The sequence below is a fragment of the Ictidomys tridecemlineatus genome, chromosome 8, assembly GCF_052094955.1.
Source record: "Ictidomys tridecemlineatus isolate mIctTri1 chromosome 8, mIctTri1.hap1, whole genome shotgun sequence".
In the NCBI taxonomy this organism is placed as follows: domain Eukaryota; kingdom Metazoa; phylum Chordata; class Mammalia; order Rodentia; family Sciuridae; genus Ictidomys; species Ictidomys tridecemlineatus.
In genome coordinates this window covers 117,076,182-117,096,444 of record NC_135484.1, presented here as the reverse complement: position 1 = coordinate 117,096,444, position 20,263 = coordinate 117,076,182, and the positions used below count along the sequence as shown (strand labels likewise).

The window sequence follows — 20,263 nt, the reverse complement described above, 5'->3', positions numbered from 1 at the left end:
CCGCCCCCTCGCCTAGTTGAAAATGAAGGAGGCGGTCTCCTCCAGCCTATTAGTCAGCCTCGCCCACCCTCCCCTTAAATAACCTCCACTTCCGCGCATGCGTGCCACTGTAGAATGGCCTCTCTGCTACTAGAGTGCCGCCATATTGGTAAAGGTATTAGGGAAAAGGTAGAACGAAATTTCCTGTTCTCGCGGGAGCTAGAGGCGTGACTGCCACGTCCGAGCAAAACGGGAACGGAGAGGATCCCGGAGCCGGTGAGAATTCCCTGCTTCCCTTCTGTCCTTTTCAGGCCTTTTCCCATCTAGTGTGTCATAGAGACGAGGGACCAGAGAGCCTGTAAAGTGTCTTGATTAAAGGCTAGAGTGGTGTCTTGGGGGGGGGCCTAAATCCAGGAAGGGGTTCGGGATAAAGAGAACGAGTCTTAGGAACAATGTGGGAGGGGACTGAATGAAATGGGGGAGCGTCCCGTGGATGTGGTCCGAGGGCGCAAGCTGAGTAAAGCAGACCCCGTGTAGAATTGAGGGTCAAGTAGAGTCATTGTCTCTGTCCCTCTGGTCAGCGTGATGGCCAGGGGCCTGCGGGCCCCCCACTGGGTGGCCGTAGGACTGCTGACCTGGGCGTCTTTGGGGCTGCTGATTGCCGTACACGGGGGTCATGGTGACCCTCACGAGGACATGCAAGAGGACTTCCATGGCCACAGCCACAGGCACACACATGAGGATTTCCACCATGGACACAGCCATGCTCATGGCCATGGCCACACTCACGAGAGCATCTGGCATGGGCATACCCATGGTCATGATCACGGACATTCACATGAGGATCTGCACCATGGCCACTCCCATGAAAGCCTTTATCACAAAGGACATGGACATGACCGTGAACATCATGGAGGCTATGGGGAGTCTGGAGCTCCAAGCATCAAGCACAACCTGGACACTGTCACACTCTGGGCTTATGTGAGTTCCCAGGGGATGGGGTAGAGAGGGACTATTTCTGGATTGTTGGAAAACTTCACAAAACTTGACCCCTGACTCTCCTCACTAGGCACTGGGAGCCACGGTGCTGATCTCTGCAGCTCCATTTTTTGTCCTCTTCCTTATCCCAGTGGAGTCAAACTCCCCCAGACACCGCTCTCTGCTCCAGATTTTGCTAAGTTTTGCTTCTGGAGGGCTCCTGGGAGATGCCTTCCTGCATCTTATCCCTCATGCCCTGGGTAAGTATCTAATCCTGCCTCAAAGTATAAACTACTATCTTATTCTTTAGGGAAAAAAGGGTTATTTCTCCTTTGTGATTCCTGACATTCTAATATTTATCACATACACGTCCTTTAGGACATGTTTTCCTCATCTACATTTTTTTCTTTCTTCCTGCAGAGCCTCATTCTCACAACACTCTGGCACAGCCTGGACATGGACACTCCCACAGTGGTGAGGAAGAGATATATGGGTACAGCTGTTGGGATGCTGGGAAAAATCTGTGTCTTCCTGTTCTTCACCTCCTGCACTTGAGGAGGAGCCTATAATCCACATCTCCCATAACCTCTCAATGCCTCCATTCCCAGGCCAGGGCCCCATTCTGTCTGTGGGGCTGTGGGTTCTCAGTGGAATTGTCGCCTTCCTTGTGGTGGAGAAATTTGTGAGACATGTAAAAGGAGGACATGGACACAGTCATGGGCATGGACATGGTCCCACACATGGAAGTCACCGAAGACAGGGTGAGCCCAGAAACCACTCTGCTGAAAACCACCTTGTGTGCCTCAAAATCCCTTCATCCTGTGGCTGTCAGGTGGAACAGACTTCCCTTTGAGGATGTGTCAGAAGATGTCTGCTCTCAATCTGACCAACTCCTTTGTTCCCTCAGAGCATCCTTCAAAGGAGAAGTCCAGCTCAGAGGAAGAAGAAAAGGAAGCAAGAGGGTTGCGGAAGAGGAGAGGAGGGAGCATCGGGCCCAAAGATGGGCCAGTAAGACCTCAGAACCCTGAAGAAGAAAAAACAGGCTCAGGTAAGGGCCAGGGTTGATGATAAGCTTGGGCAAGGGGCACCATTGTGAATCACACAGAATATATGTTGTGGATATTGCTATGTGTCTGGGAAACACTGAGGGATTATGTGTGAGATGATCTCTGAGAGGAGATATGAGAATGGCTGACGAGGACTGGAACTGGGGATGATAGATGCCTCTGATCATTTTCTTTCTCTGTGCTACACAAGACCTGCGTGTGTCCGGGTACCTGAATCTGGCTGCTGATTTGGCACACAACTTCACAGATGGTCTAGCTATTGGTGCTTCCTTTCGAGGGGGCCGAGGGCTGGGAATACTGACCACAATGACTGTCCTACTTCATGAAGTGCCCCATGAGGTCGGGGACTTTGCCATCTTGGTCCAGTCTGGCTGCAGCAAAAAGCAGGTTAGTAATGATGCCCACCAAGCATAATTACTTCAAACCCTTTGTTCCTGCTCACTCACTCAAAACCCAGGACTGCCTCTCATTAGTTCTAAACATGGACAACAAATTTAGAAATGAGGATGAAGAAGTTTTGTTTTCTTTGTCCTTTAATTCAGTATTTCTTGAATTGCAAGTCTATAAGTGATCTGATTATTTTATGGGTAATGTTATACACTGGACTACAAGGTCCATGGGAAGGACCTATGCTCAAATTTTTCTATCAAGTGCAATGGCATACTATAATCCCATCAATTTGGGAGGCTGAGGCAAGAGGATCAAAAGTTCGAAGCCAAGGGCAGCATGCTGGTGCATGCCTATAATCCCAGAGGCTCAGGAGGCTGAGGCAGGAAGATGACAAGTTCAAAGCCAGCCTCAGCTACTCAGCAAGGCCCTAAGCAACTTAGTGAGACCCTGTCTCTTAAGTAAAACATAAAAAGGGGTGGGGATGTGGTTCAGTTGTCAAATGACCCTGGGTTCAATCCACAGTACCAAGAAAAAAAAGTTCAAGGCCAGCCTTGGCAACTTAGCAAGACCCTGTCTCAAAATAAAAAATAAAAAGGGCTGGGTACGGATGTAGCTCAGTGGTAGAGTGCCGCTGGTTCAATCTCCAGGACTGCAATATATATATATATACAATTTTTTTTCTTCAGAAAATATGTAGTCTGGAACAACCTTCCCATCTTTTTAAACCTGGCTTTTTAGTTTCTGAAGACGTGTACCCAACACCTACACACCTATTCTTCACTAATCACATCTAAATCACTGATAGTCTTGGGGCTGGGGATATAGCTCATTGGTAGAGTGCTTGCCTCACATGCACAGGCCCTGGTTCTCCCCAGCACCATAAATAAATAGATAGATAGATAAATAAATAGATCGTTGATAGTCTTTAGCTATTGATGAGTACCTTTTTCTCTTTTCTGCCCACCAGGCGATGCGTCTACAACTACTGACAGCAGTAGGAGCACTGGCAGGCACAGCCTGTGCCCTTCTCACTGAAGGAGGAGTAGTGGGCAGTGAAGTTGCAGGTGGTGCAGGTCCTGGCTGGGTTCTGCCATTCACTGCAGGTGGTTTTATATACGTAGCAACAGTGTCTGTGTTGCCAGAGCTGTTGAGGGAGGCGTCACCATTACAGTCACTCCTGGAAGTGCTGGGGCTGCTGGCAGGAGTTGTCATGATGGTGCTGATTGCCCACCTCGAGTGAGGTGGGATAAACCACCCCCACCCCTGCCCCAAACGTCTACCCCTAACTCCAAGTCAGGGGTCTATGGTAGCTAGGGGCCCTGGCCATGGACGTCTGCCAGAGGAAGGACTTGTAGCCCAGAAAAAACAGTGACTTTGGTATTAGGACCTTCAAGTTTTGGTAGTCTTACAGAGGTCATAGAGGTGAGAATAAGAGGCCAGAGGGACCAAAATGTTGGGCACTGCCCAGCTATATTGTAGATTTTGGAGGGAAAAATGGGGCCATGAAGAAAACTGCAAGAAAAAGGATGGCAGCCTACCTGGTGTACCCTACCTACTTGTTCTCTGAGGACCAAGCTGCCAAACATTTCTCCAAGGTCTTTCTCATCTGTTGGTGGAGGCTTCAGGGAAGACCTGAATCCCGGACTGAGGGGGTGACAGGAGGAGTTGGGGGTAAACATCAATCGTGTGTTCTGATTTGGGAGTGATCAGAGGATTAGGGGGTGGGAGAAGATTAGTTGGTAATCTCATAGCCTAATTTTTGTTTCGTTTCTATTCATTTTATATCATTGTGTTTGAATCGAGGGGGAGGGGTGGTGACCGGAAATAAAGACCTTGGATCTTCCGCCCCACATGCAGTCTTTGTCTTTTGGGGGGGAATGGGGCCCCTTGTCTCCCCCACTCCCCAGGCCCCCTTTCGGTGTCGTCTGGACACGCCCCCGCGGTGGGAGGTCGGCCGGCGCTCAGGGCCGCAGATGGCCTGTGGCTGGTAGGGCTTCGCTGGGGCCTTACCACGCCCCCACTGTGCTTGGATTGGCTCGTGGCTTGGGTGCCCGCCCACCCGCCGCCCGCCATGGCGTCTCAGCTTCGGCTCCGTTCTGCGCTGGCCTTGGTCACAGGTTCAGAGGGTCTTAGGGCGGGTTGGGGTGCCCGAGTTATATTAAGGGGAGCACTCTCAAGCCCCACGGCCCCAGTGACCTTTGGCACCTTGTTTGAATTTTACTAACTTTGCGCCCTGTGACTTCTGGCCCGGCCTCTCCTCTCTCCTTCCCTTCTCCGCATACTTTTTCCCATCTCAGGTGCGGGTAGCGGCATCGGCCGGGCGGTTAGTGCGCGCCTGGCCAGAGAGGGGGCTACCGTAGCCGCCTGCGACGTGGACGGGACAGCAGCTCAGGAGACGGTGCGGCTGCTAGACGGGTCGAGGAGTGAGGAAGGGGCGCCGGGCGGGAACCACGCTGCCTTCCAGGCTGATGTGTCTGAGGCCAGGGCCACCAGGCGCCTGCTGGAAAAAGTGCAGGTGAACTCCAGGCAGCCTTGCCCTTGCACGCACACAGTTAAAGCTCTAACATTGTCCCCACTGCCCCTGGGTCTTTGTGGTGTTTTGATGTGTAACCTCCCCCCTCCTGTAGGCCAGCTTTTCTCGCCCGCCATCTGTCGTTGTGTCTTGTGCGGGCATCACTCGGGATGAGTTTCTGCTCCACATGTCTGAGGATGACTGGGACCAAGTCATAGACGTCAACCTCAAGGTGGTGACCTCTGAACCTGTGACCTCTGATCCCCCAAGCCAGGAGAGGGAATTGGAGGAGGACTGTCACCCCAGCTGATCTCACCTTACTACCCTCTTCTGCCAGGGCATTTTCCTAGTTACTCAGGCTGCAGCTCAAGCCTTGGTGTCCAGTGGTTGTCACGGCTCCATTATCAATATCAGTAGCATCGTTGGAAAGGTCAGGTTGGGTTGGGACAAGGTCAGCCAGCCAAGTGGGCACAGAGAGAAGGGCCCCTCCTTGAGATTCCTTACTCACCTTAGATCTCTGACTCACCTGTAGGTGGGGAACATCGGGCAGATAAACTATGCTGCATCCAAGGCTGGAGTGATTGGGCTCACCCAGACTGCAGCCCGAGAGCTTGGACGGTTGGTCAGCCACCTCGGGTGCAGGGGACTTCACTGAGGCATGTAGTGCCGTGAGGGAAGGGTCAGCAATCGGTCTAGAGTTCAGCAGCCACTCTCCCTTCCACAGACATGGGATCCGCTGTAACTCTGTCCTCCCAGGGTTCATTGCAACACCCATGACAGAGAAAATGCCACAGAAAGTGAAGGATAAGGTAGGAGGCCATCAGTGGAGGACACAATCAGTCAGAGACCCAACATCTCTGGGTTTCAGAGAGAGAATGCTGGGCCCAGTGCCTGGCAAACAGTAAGTATTCAAAAAATGTATGAGGGATGGAGACAAAAGAAAAAAATCATGGACTCGGCCTTCAAAACAAATCCATAAAAGAAACTTTCACCACCCATATATGAGTGTTTTCTTCCAGGTGATCGGAATGATCCCAATGGGACACTGGGGGAACCCTGAGGGTGAGCACTGAGTGGAGAGGAGGGAACCTGAATAAAAAAAAAAAAAAAACAAGATTTGTATTTTGGGGAGGGTCTCACCAGTATTTGTAGTTGGGGTGGGGGTGAGGGGGTGCTAGAGATCATGGCTACTTTGAATCTATGGAAGTGAATGGGATTGTGCCCTTTCCCCACCATTCCTATAGATGTGGCAGATGTGGTTGCATTCTTGGCATCTGAAGACAGTGGCTACATCACAGGGGCCTCAGTGGAAGTCACTGGTATGATGCCAGCATGGGGAAAGAGAGGGCACAGAAGTGGAACTCAAACCATATGAGAAAATGAGGGAAGCCTGGAGCTACTGTGGGAAGGGCAGAGGCTTCCAAGGCCAAGAACAGAAATGGGTACCCCCAGCCCATTTATCTCTCCACCCATGCATCTGTCCAAATGTTTTTGCCCCTCCCAGGAGGTCTTTTCATGTAACTGCCTCAAGGACCCTGGACTCTTCTCACTCCCCCACCACTCTGCCGGGTCTCCTGCTGATGAGGACTCAAAGTTCCCAGGCTACAAAAGAGGTGGCAGTGTATGGCCCAGGAATGCTGAATACGGGAGGCAGGGGTGCTTGTGACCCTAATAAATTCCAAATCCTCTTCCCTGCCACCTCCGGTTCTTCTTGTGTCCAAGCCCTCAGACCCTTCCCCACCTCCCCCTCTTCCCTTTCCCGAAGGATTGTTCCCTTTCACTGCCTGGTCTCCCAGGGCAACCCCCGCCGCCGGGTGTGAGAGGAAAGAGTGTATGTCACTGTGTATGCGTGACACTCTGGGTCTTTTTGGAGGGAGGGGTTTCTGCCCTACCCCCTTTGGCTGGTTCTGCAGTGCCAGTCCCCTCCCCCCACCCCAACTCCCTGAGTCCTTATGGTCCCCAAGGGTGATTTGTTCTTGGCCCCATCCTGGTGTCCAGTCTGGCCTTGGAAGGGGGTCTTGGAACAGGTGGCCCTCCCCCACCCCTCTCCTTTCTCTCAGTCCCCCCTCCCCTTTCTCTCCACCTTACAATAGCTGCAGCCGGCTTGGGGTCGGATGGGGGGGATTAGGGGAGGGGGCCAGGATTAGGGGAATGGACCAGCCGATGAAAGGGGCTGGAGGAGAGCAGAAGGGAGGGGGTTGGGAAGAGAAGGAGGAGGAAGGGGAGGGGGTCCGCGCTAATCGACTCTGGCGCCCACATAAGGACTGGCCACGGACTGAAGGAGAGGACAGGGAAGTAGGGGGCAACTGGGGTGGGGGGTCGAGGGAACCCACTGCTGACTTGTCCCAGAGACAGGCCATCCCCTGGCAGCCTCTGCCCAAGTCCGGGAACCCCTGCATAGACTGGCGGGGGGGGAAAAACCCGTCACGGTCTTTTTTCCCCCATATCCTTCTCATTCCCTGCCCTCAATGGGGATCGCTCTGCTCTTTCCTCTTGCCTCTCCTCTCGGTTCCCTTCTTTTAGAGTCCTGGAAAAGGCTTCTGCCCACTTCCCACTCCAGACATTCTGTCCCTTGTGTCCCCCACCCACACGCGCACACCCCCCTCCCCAATGGGGACCCATCTTATGTGTGTGTGTGTGTCCCTGCTTCCGCGTGGTGTCTCCATTCCCCTGTTCCTCCTGTGCGCCTCCCTCCCCCGCCCCGGGCCGCGGCTCTTGATTGTCCAAACGCAATTCTCGAGTCTATAGCTCCGGCCGAGAGTTGAGTCTGGACGTCCTGAGCCGCTGCCCCCAAACCTCGAGGGGGAGAGCGGGTCGGAGGGTCTAGGGAGAGGCAAAGCGGAGGGTGGAGCAAATCCCCAGGGTTTAGGGGAATCCCGAGTACTTTGGGACCTAGTTGCATTCACAGGACTTGGCTAAGGCGACAGAGTCTCTTTTGCACCTCCCCCCCCCCCGCCCCCGGGATCCCAGGCTGTGGGTTACGAAGAAGTTGTATGCAGGGGGCGGGAGAGATCCCCAGGGCCACAAGGGGATGCGGAGTGGGGGAGGTGGCCCCCTTCCCGAGCCCTCGGTCCTTCCTGGGGTCCCAGCGATCCCAGGCCCCGCCCTCCGGAGCAGAGGCCCCGGGTGGGGAAACCCGGGTAGGGAACAGTGGCTAAGGTTGGCCGCGCAACCGTGCTGGGCCAGGGGAGGAGACAGAGGTCCCCACGTGGCGCGGGACTCCCGGGACGCCTGCTCCTCGCGCGGGGCGGGCGCGTCTCGTGGGCGGGGGAACCCCGGCGTCCACGTCGCGTCCCACCCGCGCCGCGAGTGGCGGGTGACGTCTGCCAGCGGGGGGGTGGAGTGGAGGGATAGGCGGAAGTGACGTAGGGCCCCAGCGCCCGGGCCATGGCGGCGGCGGCGGCGGGAGCTGCTGTCTGAGCAGCGACTGCGGACGAGCGAACTCGGCCCCGGAGTCAGGGCCTAGGGAGAGGCGCGGCGGCGGCTGGAGCGCGGACTGTGGAGTCGGGTGAGGGGCAGCGCCGACGCGGGGGCGGGGGAGCAGAGGGGAGTCGCTAGAGGGGCGGGGTCTGCGCGAGGGTCGGCCCCCCTAACACCGCCTCCCCTTCCCCCCTCCCTAGCCTTCCTCGCCTTCTCGGCCGCGGAGCCCTGGTGGGGGGTCTGTGCCCGGTCACCATGACGACGCCGGCGAATGCCCAGAATGCCAGCAAAACGTGGGAACTGAGTCTGTATGAGCTGCACCGGACCCCGCAGGTGACAGGGACTCTTCCCGTCCTGGTTTACCCCTTCCCCTCAAATCCCTGATAAACAGACCCGTCACACAGCTTGTTTTCCATTTTTCCCCCTATTCTGCTGACCCTGCCTGATTTCACAGACTCCCTGGACCTACCTTTGAATCACCTTTTTAAAGCACTTTTACATTTAATTTAATCCTCAAAACAGCCCTGTCAGAGAGTTAGAGCAAATATTACTATCTACATTTGAAAGATAATAAACAGACACCAAAATTACCTTCTCTGTTCCCCAGTTCAGTGTCAGATCAGTGTATACAGGACTCACCTTGGAAGTTTATTTAAAATGGAACTTCACAGGTCCCCGCCACCCACATTCTGTTTCAGTAGTGCAGTGGACCCTCAGAATCTGCATTTATAACAGGCACCCTAGGGAATTATGATGTAGATAGTACCAGAACCACATTGTAAAAAAAAAAAACTGTTGACTGAGTCTTCTTCAAACCATAGATCTATGGCCCCACCCCCACCCTCACCCCCAAACCTCAGATTCTCCTATTCCAAAACTCCTCTTAGTTTATGGACCCTAATCCTTTCCGTTATCCATTCTCTCCAAATTAGTAGTCCTTCTCCATCTCAGAATTCCAATCTTCCTCAGGTAGCCAACATGATAACCAGATCCTGCCATCTCACTGTATTTCTCAACATTCCTTTCTTATGATTGCTTGTTTTGAAAATCCCTTTCCTGGTAACCCACCATCACCCTTCATTCACTGATGCTTCCAGGAAGCCATCATGGATGGCACAGAGATTGCAGTTTCCCCTCGGTCACTGCATTCAGAACTCATGTGCCCCATCTGCCTGGACATGCTAAAGAATACAATGACAACCAAGGAGTGCCTCCATCGGTTCTGCTCTGACTGCATTGTCACAGCCCTGCGAAGCGGGTAACAGGAGGGACTTGTTCTGAGATTGGGTGAAGGGGCCTCGAGTTGGTGTCCTCTCTCTGGTCCTAGTTCAGCCTAGACTTCAGGCTTCTTTTCTCCTGTCCCAGGAACAAGGAGTGTCCTACCTGCAGAAAAAAGCTGGTATCCAAGCGATCCCTACGACCAGACCCCAACTTTGACGCCCTGATCTCTAAGATCTATCCCAGCCGGGAGGAATATGAGGCCCATCAAGACCGAGTGCTCATCCGCCTCAGCCGCCTGCACAACCAGCAGGCGCTGAGCTCCAGCATTGAGGAGGGGCTGCGCATGCAGGCCATGCACAGGTGAGGAGTCAGGAGAAGGGCCACAACAGGGTGGTAGAGTGGGTCCCATGGTTAAAGTCCTTAGACTATCTTTGCTGTCTGCTAGCATCTAAGCCTCAGTATCCTAAGAGCTGACCACAGCCTTACTGTTGGGCCTGGAAATCATGGATGTAAATTACAGCCTTAGTAAACAACAGGCAGTGCTATTCTTAGAAAGAAAATAGCTCATCCTGTAACTTTTTAGAAGTTAGAACAGTAGATTGATTTCAAGCATAAGCTCTGAGTTCATGCTGGGGAGTAAATCACCTCCTACGCCTCCTTCTCTGTAATGTGTATCCATATTACCTTTGGGTCTTGTTAAAAATGCAAACTCCGATTCAGGTGATCGGATCTGCATTCTGCAAGCTCACTGGTGATGCCTGTGCAGCTGGTCCTTTGACCACATTTTGAGGGTGAGGACCTGTGATCTCAAGTTGCTTAACATTTCTAAGCTTGTTTCCTCAGCCATAAAATGGAGATTAAATACTCAGGGCGCTTGGCATATTGTTAGTGTTAATAAATATCAGGTACATCATTAGGATTTCCATGATCTCTTAATTCTCTGAAGTTTAAAGTCTAAGCCCCTTATCCTTGGTGCTTTCTAATCTTAACCACTTGCTTCTACAGGGCCCAGCGTGTGAGGCGACCGATGCCTGGGTCAGATCAGACCACAACGATGAGTGGGGGGGAAGGAGAGCCTGGGGAGGGAGAGGGGGATGGAGAAGATGTGAGCTCAGATTCAGCCCCTGACTCTGCCCCAGGCCCTGCTCCCAAGCGACCCCGTGGAGGGGGCGCAGGGGGCAGCAGTGTAGGGACAGGGGGAGGGGGTACTGGGGGGGTGGGTGGAGGTGCTGGTTCAGAAGACTCTGGTGACAGGGGAGGCACGCTGGGAGGGGGAACCCTGGGCCCCCCAAGCCCTCCTGGGGCCCCCAGTCCCCCGGAGCCAGGTGGAGAAATTGAGCTCGTGTTCCGGCCCCACCCCCTGCTCGTGGAGAAGGGAGAATACTGCCAGACTAGGTGAGGAGCCCTGGCTTTCCCCAGACCACTGTGTAATCAAAGCTCACAGAGTTCCATTCAGAAGCAGGGTCACCCAATCCCTGAAGCAACCCAAACCCAGAGACCCTTTGGGAAAGTCCCCTCCTTCCCATCCCCATTTGCCGCCTCCTAAGCCCTGAACCTGCCCTCTCTCCCACCCCAGGTATGTGAAGACAACTGGGAATGCCACAGTGGACCATCTCTCCAAGTACTTGGCCCTGCGCATTGCCCTTGAGCGGAGGCAGCAGCAAGAGGCGGGCGAGCCAGGAGGGCCTGGAGGGGGTGCCTCTGACACTGGGGGACCTGATGGGGGTGGTGGGGAAGGTGGGGGTACCGGAGGAGGTGATGGTCCTGAGGAGCCTGCTTTGCCCAGCCTGGAGGGTGTCAGTGAAAAGCAGTACACCATCTACATCGCACCTGGAGGTGGAGCATTCACGGTGAGAGCCTCTGACAGCACTGGTATAGAGGGCATGGGAGGGAAGGTGAAGAACCCTCCCCTTCACACAGCCATGAGCCTGACCCCTCTTCTCACCCCTGCTCCTTCATCTCCCTCCCTGTCCTCTCCCATTGCTCCACGTGCTCCTGCTTTGCTTCTGCTTTCTTTTTCCTCCCTTGGTCGCTTTTTTCTCTCGTTCATTTCCTTTGCCATCTTCCCCAACTTTGTTCTCTCCTCCCCGTCTCTCACCCCCTCCATAGACGCTGAATGGCTCACTGACCCTGGAGCTGGTGAATGAGAAGTTCTGGAAGGTGTCCCGACCACTAGAGCTCTGCTATGCCCCCACTAAGGATCCAAAGTGACCCCGCAAGGGGACAGCCAGAAAATGGGGACTATGGGCTGTCCCTGTGTCCTGGCCTACCACCCCAGCTTCTTCATCTCCCATTGTTCCCCAGCCCAGCCAGCCAGCAAAAGGACACAAATGAGGACAAGTGGCTTTTATACAAAGTATCTATATCAGATTCTTCTATATTGTACAGAGTGGGGCGTGCGTCCCCACTTACTGCCTTTTCTATTGCCCCCAGCCTCCCATCTCTCCCAGATGATAGGGAAGGTGAAGAGGCCTCCCCTTCACACTCGCCTACCAACAACAAATTTGCTTTTTTTCCTCTTTGAAACCTGCAGTTGTGTGTGTGTTTATCAGGTGTATACAAGGAAGAAGACTGGGGAGGGAAGCCTAGAGATCATGGAGAATCAGCCTTGGAGATATCTAATGGTTCTCCAGAGTTTAAGTCCCATTTTTCTGAACTCCAAATTAGAAAATATGTACATAAAAATAGGAAGGAGCCATCTGTGAGTCTGGAAAAGAGACAATGAAGAGTGGGGAGGTGTGAAGTCAGATTCCAGACTTGCTCCCTAAAACCTGAATCACCCAGGTGGAAACCCAGTTTCCATGCCAAAGGGAAAGCAGGAAGGTGGCTCTAGAGTAAAGCATATTTGTAGGTGCCCACAGGACAGGAGGGTGATATTCTTTCTCACCAGCTGGTTTCCTTAGCTGGGAAGAAAAAGAGGGAGGGAGATGGGAGGACCGTGAAAAGAAAACTCCGTGGTATGGTGGTGCATGCCAGTAATCCCAGGGACTACGAAGGCTGAGGCAGGAGGATCAGAAGCTTGAGGACAGCCTCAGCAATTTAGCAGTGCCCTAAGCAACTTAAGGGCTGGGATGTGGCTCATGATAGAGCACCCCTGAGTTCGATTCCCAGTACAAAAATAAAGAAGAAAAAACCCATAGTGGATGTCCCTGCCACCTGGGAGTCCCGAGGCAGGGTGGGCAGAACTGCAGACCACAGTTCCTAGGAGCGCACAGCCTGTGCCAGCCGGCGGGGCTGCGGCGGGAGGGGCACCCGGGAGTTGTAGTTCAGTACTTGTCCGGGCAGGGGCTGAAGCGGCAAAGTTGCAGAGCGGTGGGGGCATCGAAAAAAGCCTCAGCAGCCTCCAGGCCGCGAGTTCTGCGGGTTGGATGGGACAGTCCAAACCCGGGGCTGGGGAAATGGCGCAGTCCAGGTCAGCGCGGGGGGGGGGGGGGGGGGGGGGGGGGGCCGGGGAAGAGTTTCCCTCTGCAGGAGGCACTACCGCACCCTCCACCCAGCCCCTTTGCCCCTCGCTTCCTGTTTACAGTGCTCCTCGCCTCGGTCTGCCCCCAGTTTCCCCACTCAGTTTTGTGTCGCTGGCAAAGCGTCCAGCTGTGCAGAGAAAGCCCACTGGGCCACCCAGCCCCACGCCCCGCCATGCTCTGACCGGAGGGCACCCTGCTTCTCCCTTGGGAGTTCTCATTTGTTCCCCCTTGTCCTTGGCACTTTCAAATAAGGTGGACGGACGCAGGTGGGCACCCTCCAACTCCCAGCAAGTACCGCAGATCTAGAGCCCCAGTGCGGCCCAGTGGACAACACCCACTGCCACTTAGTAGCAGCCCCTCCACACCGCCTCTCTGGAACCCTTGATATGAAATCCCCTTCTCTCCGACCCAAGTGTCCAGGGTGTGGCATGTTGTCATACGCAGGTGGGCCTTGTTCCGAGCTCCAAGATAGAGAAGCTCCAAGGTGGGAAGCAGCCTGGTGAGATACCAAGGTGGGAATCCAAACTAACCGGGCTCCCAGGGTTTGCTGGGAGTGGAAGTGTCTCCACCCCCTCCTCTTTTTTCCCTAACCGGTCCCCCGCAGGCTCCTCCACTGTATCTGTTGTCCCTCGCTCTTGTTTCACTGTAGAACAGTCCGTCACCCTCTTGGTCCCTCTATCTCAGCTCCCCAGTCACCACCATTGGCTCATTCTCTTCTCACCATGTCTCATGTTTCCTCTGCTAGGATGCTTTCCCACCCTCTCCTGCCTGCGTGTGACTGTGAACTTTGCAAATATGGCTATGTATTTAGATGACATCATGTGGGAGACCTAGTAGAACGTTTCTCTGGGTAATGGGTGACTCCAAGTCTGTCCCACCCTTGGCTCTTCTGGGATATTTCCTTCCCAAATCCTTCAGTCCTTCCCAGTCTGTTCTGCATTACTGAGGTAGGCAAGGTGAAAGATACAAAGTATACAAAATGGAACTTTGCTATTTTGTTGAGGAATAAGACATACTAGGAGAAAAGCTAACAATGAAGGTGCAGGGTAAAGAGAAAGGTGAACTCTATTGTCAGACCATCCTGGGTTCAAATCTCCACTCCATCTTGCACAAGCCACTAAATCTTACTTCAGTGTTCTCACCCACAAAATAGGGCAGACTAACAGGTTGCTGTAAGGATTTAGTGAGATAATACAAGTAGAATGACATACCTGACAGACGAGTCCTTCCTGTGTGGATGACCGACCAGAAGCTTCATGGGCACCTGGGAACTTGTTAGAAATGCAAACACTTGGGCCCAAATCAGCTGCATGGGAACTCTGGAAGTAGCTGAGTGCACTGGTATAATCCCAGCAACCTGGCAAGCTAAGGCAGGAGGACTGCAAGGTTGAGACCACCTGGGAAATTTATTAAGACGAAAGAAAGAAAGGAAAGAAAGAGAGAAAGAGAAGAAAAGAAAGACTAAAAACACTGGGTATGTAGCTCAGTATTAAAATGCTCCTGTGTTCAATTCCCAGTACAGAGAGAGAGAGAGAGAGAGAGAGAGAGAAAGCGAAAAAAGCATCTCTGGAAATGAGGGCAGCAGTTTTGCTTTAACAAGCCCCCTGTGATTCTGATGTGCACAACAGGCTGAGAACCACTGCAGAGTGTGCTCAGTGAAAGGTTGGCTCCTTCACACAGACACACACACACACACACACACACACACACACACACACACACAGTGCTGAGGCTTGAATCCAGGCTACACCCCCAGCTGAGCTCCTTTCTCTCCAGAGCAGGGGCATAGCTATGGGTGGTATGTGATCAAGAGATGGCACTGGGCCTTGGAGGGGAAGAGAAGACTTCCTGCCTAGGGCGGGAAAATGGTGGGGAACTTCTCTCTCCCTTAAGCCCACCTCCATTTTACTCTCTCAGGTTTCTCAGACCCCAAACCAGGTCCTATGCAGTGGGTCCTGTGTCTGAACCCCTGCCCATGGAAGGCCTTATTCAGTCCTGTCCTTGCCTGGCAGCCTTTTTAGCTCCTTTGTAAACTGTTCACAGGAAAAGTCATGCTCCAGGTTCTTTCGTCAACCCCACAGTATAGCAGTATAGCTTGGGAAGAAGGGAGGGGTCACCAACACCCCAGTTACTCCTTTCTTTCTTTCTTTCTTTCTTTCTTTCTTTCTTTCTTTCTTTCTTTCTTTCTTTTTTTCTTTTCTTTTCTTTTCTTTCTTTCGATTGAACCCAGGGGCACTCAACCACTGAGCCACATCTCCAGCCCTTTTTTACATTTTATTTTGAGACAGTCTCACTGAGTTTCTTAGGGCCTCACTAAATTGCTTTGAACTCAAGATCTTCCTACCTCAGCCTCCCAAGCTGCTGGGATTACAGGCATGCACCACTGTGTCCCAGGACCCCCAGTTACCCTCAGCTGAGGCTTGAATCCAGGCTACAATCCCCTTTAATTGGGGAAACTTAGCTTCTTATCTCCCACCTCTGTCTCCTCTGCTTCCCCCTTCCCAGTGCTGCTGTCACCTCAGGCCAAGAACAAAAAGGAGGAGGAGAGGGCAGGGAAGACCCCCAGCTCCCTACTCTAGCATCCTTCTCAGCTGTCACTCTGACCCTTCACACCTTACCTAATAGGGTCCCCCTGACCCATACAAAGCCTCCTTCCTGCTTGGAAAGTGGAGCCTCCTCCTCCCATCCCTCCCAGCACAGCCTGGGTGAGAGGCCCTTTCCCGGTCCCAATGTGGGAAGTGCTTCACCCAAGGAGCTCCCTGACTCTATCCCTATACTCCCACACTTGTGGCAGGCCCTACTCCTGCAGAGAGTATAGCCATAGCTCCTGCCACAGCACACACCTGCTCCCACCCTGTCAGAGTCCCCCTGTCACTGCAACCAGGGTGGCATGGGCTGCTCCCCTGAGCTCCATCCTATTGCAGCACGTCACTGGACACACAGGTGAGCAGCCCTACACATGTCCTACCTGTGAGGTGGAACCTAGCTTCACCCACCAGAGGAAGGCTTTCATAGGAAGCATCCCTTCCTCTGCTCTGAATGTGGCAATTATATCACCAAGATGCCAACCAGACCCATGCCCATGGGGAGACACTCAACCAGGGCAGTGGCTATGACTGTGGCTTCTGCTAAGACCCTTGATTCATGGTCCACCAGAGGGTCCATCACTCAGTTCTACTGTCCCTGCCAGTCCACACCTGCTAGGATTCTGGTCTGCTCTTTCCCTGGGGCTGGTGGTGGCCCACTACTGCACAGCCCAGCATGCGATGAGATGCCTTTCCTCTGCCCCAGTGTGGCAGGAGCTGTGGCCGAATGCCAACCTGCAACACCAGCATCAGAACCATGAGGGGAGGGGCCCCATCACTGTGATCACTGTGTCAGGGTTTCAGATGGAGCTCAGGGCTAGTGTAGCACCCATCAGCCCTGGGGGCAAGACTGTCAGCACAACCTCTGGGCCACTCCCTGTGGCAGTACTGACCTTCCCCACACACCCCCACCCAACCTGCAGCACTCTAGGAGGGCAGAAGAGCAACCTTGGGGACAGACTCCCTCCCTGTATCCTACCCTCAGCCAGAGTGACTTTCAGAGCAATGATAGGAGAGAGGGTCAGCCAGAGACTCTCCCTGGGACTACTGGAAGCTGGGATGCCAGAGCTTTCCCTATTTCTTAGAAATTCGTCCTTCTCAGTTTAAACTCCCATCTCCTGTCTGTAGCTAAGAAATTTAGCCAATCCCTTGCTGCTGTTGTGATGAATGGATCAGATTCCCTGAGATTTCCCTGACAGGGTCAGTTTAAAGAGATACTGCATCCCCAAAGTTCTCCGTGATAACCCCACCACCAAATTCTAGTTTCCCTATTAATCCCACCCCATTCCATCACTTCCCTCAGAGACTATTGCTTCCTTCTTGCCTCAGGGGCTGAAGATACATCCAGCACCCCTGTCTGATGATATCGTCTCCCTGTGTCCAATCCTGGCTTCACCAGGCCCTAAACTTTCTAAAATACTTGTTGCACTTAACTCTAGGAATAAAACCCAGGGGGAGGCTGCTCTTTCCAATTACACAGATGACATCTTAATGAAAGGTAAAAAATCAAGTAAAGGAAAAGGCAAGAAAGTGGAGTAGACAGAGATGAAGAAGCCAAGGGAAGTCGGTGGAGAAAGTGGAGAAAAGAGGTCAGGGCTACGTGAGACAATACACAGATCCATCTCAGAAACAGAGAGATGTGGGCTGGGGCTGTAGCTCAGTGGTAGAGCACTTGCCTAGCATGTATGAGGCACTGGGTTTGATCCTTAGCACCACATAAAAATAAATAAAATGAAGGTATTGTGTCTATCTACAACTAAAAATTAATTTTTTTAAAGATAGAGTGAGAGAGGAGAGAGAGAGAGAGAGAGAATTTTTAATATTTATTTTTTAGTTCTCGGCAGACACAACATCTGTGTTGGTATGTGGTGCTGAGGATCGAACCTGGGCCGCACGCATGCCAGGCGAGCACGCTACCACTTGAGCCACATCCCCAACCCCTAAAAATTAAATTTTAAAACAAGAAAGAAACAGAGAGATGCTGGGTATTGTGATGCACACCTATAATCTCAGCAATTCTGGAGTCTGAAGCAGGAGGATCACAAGTTTGAGGCCAGCTAAGCAACTTAATGAGACCCTGTCTCAAAATAAAAAGGGAATATGGGAATGTGGCTCAGTGGTTAAGTGCCCTTGGTTCCAATATCTGGTACAAAAAAAAAATTTTAAGAACAAAAGAAAAAAAAATGGAGAGGACCGTCCCTGGGGTGGGGTGGCACTTTTTTCTTCTTCAATTTATGTCCTTTCCTACTGCTACTAAGGTACTAAGTTGCCTCCACAAGCACTACATGTCCTTCCATTTGCTTGTTTTTGATGTGTGTGTGTGTGTGTGTGTGTGTGTGTGTGTGTGTGTGTGTATGTGTGTATGTTCGTTCCTGGGGATTAAACCCAGGGGCTTTCTACCACTGAGCCACATTCCCAGCATCCCCCTTTTATTAGTTTTTCTTTTCTACACAGGGTCTTGCTAAGGCTGACCTCAAACTTGTGATCCTCCTGTCTCAGCTTCCTGAGTCACTGGAATTACAGTTGTGTGCCACTGTGCCTGGCACAACACTGTTTATTTGATGTCCTCTTCACATTGTGGGAAACTGCTTTGGACAAAGACTCAGCCAGTAATTCCCAGGAGTGTCCCCTCCACATTAGCCCCCATCAACTCAGCCTGGCACTGAAGAAAGAACTATCATCATTGACCCTTGTAAAAAGTTCTTTTAGCAGAGTTACTTGGCTTGGACAACATTTGCAGCAAGTTTATTGTTACTGTTCCTGTTATAGGATAAGTGAAACCTTAATTCTTGTATTAACTTGCCCCCAAATGTACTCTAGAACTTGGCAAGATTTCTTCTTATCAGAGAGGTTGATAATTGAAAAATGCAAAAAAGAATCTACACTATTACTTTTTACTTAGAGATTAAAAAAAAAAAAAAAAGATCACTTGAAAGACCACTAATCAGTTTCACTGTTCCAGGAAGTGTGTCTACCACATGTCAAAGACTGTACTGGAACATGCATATTGCAAACAGACATAGATGTGACCCCTGCCTTTCAAAGCTTGCACGTAGGGGTGTCTGGTGTAAGCATCTCCATATTGAGCCTAGCATCTGGTCCTACCAATTTTATGTGCTATTATATATGTCAAGTCTGTCCACCCCCCATCCCTCTGCCTCCCTTACCCAGCCACCATCTGGACCATTTGGCTCTCTTCTGCATCATGCAATAGCCACAGAGGCTGGGAATGGCCGTCCCTGATACATGCAGCAGCACACGAGGAAGAGAGAGCTTTCAAAATACAAATCGGATTGTTTTAGTCGCTTTCCTTTAACACATTCAATGGTTTTCCTTTGATCTTAGGCTAAAGACCCAGGTCCTTAACCTGGCCTCTAAGGCCGTGGGAGGTATGGACCCACCCCTCCATTGTCACCACCCCTTGGCCTCTACCCCGCCCCCACCCCACTCCACCTGCCCTCTCTTTCAGGGTCAAGTTCCCCTCTTAAGAACTCTCACACCAAGGTGTACCTTTCCTTGGAGGCCTATGGTACAGCTGCAGTTCTACATTAGTAGGCTAATATTTGATTGTTGTTTTTCTACCCATAGAATGTAAGCTCCCTGAGGGCAGGGGTAGGACTGCGCATGCTCACTCTTCCCTTCCCTAGACCTAGCACTGGACATTCCCAAACACTGCGGGCAGAGGACTAGATAGTTAAGGACTTCAGAGGGGATAGATGGAGGTCACCGATACCCGCTCCAGGAGCTGCAGCTCAGGAGTCCCACGGGCCATTTCCTTGACACCATTACTTTCTCCATATTTCCTGTCATTATCTGGCTTCACAGCCCCGCCTTCCTCCCAGACCTCCTACCTTACCTGAGTCCCTCAACTCCTTTAACGTTTTGGTGCCCTTTCGGCTTCAGAGGGCAGCATGGAAGAAATGTGGCAAGAACACAGGATTCAGAAACAGAAAACCAGGGCTAAATAACCAGGTTTAAAGTAGTAGTAAAGGGCTGCGTGTGGCGGGGCTCGCCTATAATCCCAGCAGCTCCGGAGGCTGAGGCAGGAGGGTCAAGAGTTCAAAGCCTGCCTCAGCAACTTAATGAGGCCCTAAGCAACTCAATGAAAACTGTCTCAATTTAAAATATTAAAAAGGGGTTGGGGGTATGCTAGTGCCCCAGTCCCATTTTAAGCACCCCTGAGTTCAATCTCTGGTACTTAAAAAAAAAAAAAGTAGTGGGGAGGGGTGACTGAGGATATATATAGCTCAGTGGTAGAGCACTTGCCTAGTGTGTGGGAAAAAAAAATATAGTAGTGGTGGATCCTGACACAGTGGTCACGCCTATAATCCCAGCGACTATGGAAGGTGAGTTAAGAAGTTTCGAAGCCACCCAGCCAGGGCAACTTCTGCACAACTTAGTGAGACTCTGTCTCAAAATAAAAAGTTAAAAAATGGTGGCAGTTGAGGGGGTGGTTGGGGATAGCTCAGTGGTAGAACTCCTCTGGGTTTAATCCCTAGTGAGGGAAAATGTACTGGTGAGCCCTCCAGCGAGCTGTTAAACCAGTCTCAAGCCTCACTCTCTTGACTATAGAATGAGGACAACTTTGAAATCAAGCAAAGTGGAGGAATTAAAAACTCTGAAAGTTCTCCTCCCCCCATCACTGGA

At 52.1% G+C, this 20,263-nt stretch overlaps 3 protein-coding genes across 5 annotated transcripts; all 3 read left to right on the top strand.

Annotated features, from left to right (window-relative positions):
• The first annotated feature begins 98 nt into the window (after positions 1-98).
• Slc39a7 (solute carrier family 39 member 7) lies at positions 99-4,264 on the top strand. Of its 2 annotated transcripts, XM_005318828.4 has the most exons (8): positions 99-255; positions 561-960; positions 1,049-1,217; positions 1,378-1,431; positions 1,566-1,718; positions 1,865-2,005; positions 2,215-2,411; positions 3,382-4,264. In XM_005318828.4, the coding sequence occupies exons 2-8, from the start codon at positions 565-567 to the stop codon at positions 3,652-3,654; spliced, it is 1,383 nt and encodes a 460-aa protein (XP_005318885.2). In that variant the 5' UTR covers positions 99-255; positions 561-564; the 3' UTR covers positions 3,655-4,264. The 2 variants fall into 2 exon arrangements, with proteins under 2 accessions (XP_005318885.2, XP_040138383.2); XM_040282449.2 differs by lacking the exon at positions 1,566-1,718.
• A 118-nt stretch (positions 4,265-4,382) lies between these two features.
• On the top strand, positions 4,383-6,624 carry Hsd17b8 (hydroxysteroid 17-beta dehydrogenase 8). Of its 2 annotated transcripts, XM_005318827.4 has the most exons (9): positions 4,383-4,531; positions 4,712-4,929; positions 5,042-5,158; positions 5,264-5,356; positions 5,459-5,544; positions 5,651-5,735; positions 5,946-5,988; positions 6,171-6,245; positions 6,431-6,624. In XM_005318827.4, exons 1-9 carry the CDS (start codon positions 4,486-4,488, stop codon positions 6,445-6,447), a joined length of 780 nt encoding a protein of 259 aa, XP_005318884.1. In that variant the 5' UTR covers positions 4,383-4,485; the 3' UTR covers positions 6,448-6,624. The 2 variants fall into 2 exon arrangements, with proteins under 2 accessions (XP_005318884.1, XP_013222034.2); XM_013366580.4 differs by lacking the exon at positions 5,946-5,988.
• A 1,649-nt stretch (positions 6,625-8,273) lies between these two features.
• Positions 8,274-12,093, top strand: Ring1 (ring finger protein 1). Its single transcript, XM_005318826.5, has 7 exons — positions 8,274-8,434; positions 8,547-8,679; positions 9,444-9,604; positions 9,712-9,927; positions 10,573-10,962; positions 11,144-11,417; positions 11,677-12,093. Exons 2-7 carry the CDS (start codon positions 8,602-8,604, stop codon positions 11,776-11,778), a joined length of 1,221 nt encoding a protein of 406 aa, XP_005318883.1. The 5' UTR covers positions 8,274-8,434; positions 8,547-8,601; the 3' UTR covers positions 11,779-12,093.
• The last annotated feature ends 8,170 nt before the right edge of the window (positions 12,094-20,263 follow it).

What these genes read in the sequence shown, in the direction of transcription:
- Slc39a7 (XM_005318828.4), top strand. Translation starts at nt 565, where the DNA reads ATGGCCAGGGGCCTGCGGGCCCCCCACTGGGTGGCCGTAGGACTGCTG. An exon ending in ACATGGACACTCCCACAGTG is followed by an intron (nt 1,432 to 1,565) that starts GTGAGGAAGAGA and finishes CTCCATTCCCAG; the next exon opens with GCCAGGGCCCCATTCTGTCT. An exon ending in TGGAAGTCACCGAAGACAGG is followed by an intron (nt 1,719 to 1,864) that starts GTGAGCCCAGAA and finishes TTGTTCCCTCAG; the next exon opens with AGCATCCTTCAAAGGAGAAG.
- Ring1 (XM_005318826.5), top strand. Translation starts at nt 8,602, where the DNA reads ATGACGACGCCGGCGAATGCCCAGAATGCCAGCAAAACGTGGGAACTG. An exon ending in GTCACAGCCCTGCGAAGCGG is followed by an intron (nt 9,605 to 9,711) that starts GTAACAGGAGGG and finishes CTCCTGTCCCAG; the next exon opens with GAACAAGGAGTGTCCTACCT. An exon ending in CTGGAGGTGGAGCATTCACG is followed by an intron (nt 11,418 to 11,676) that starts GTGAGAGCCTCT and finishes CCCCCTCCATAG; the next exon opens with ACGCTGAATGGCTCACTGAC.
- Hsd17b8 (XM_013366580.4), top strand. Translation starts at nt 4,486, where the DNA reads ATGGCGTCTCAGCTTCGGCTCCGTTCTGCGCTGGCCTTGGTCACAG. An exon ending in CACAGAAAGTGAAGGATAAG is followed by an intron (nt 5,736 to 6,170) that starts GTAGGAGGCCAT and finishes CCATTCCTATAG; the next exon opens with ATGTGGCAGATGTGGTTGCA. An exon ending in GGCCTCAGTGGAAGTCACTG is followed by an intron (nt 6,246 to 6,430) that starts GTATGATGCCAG and finishes TGCCCCTCCCAG; the next exon opens with GAGGTCTTTTCATGTAACTG.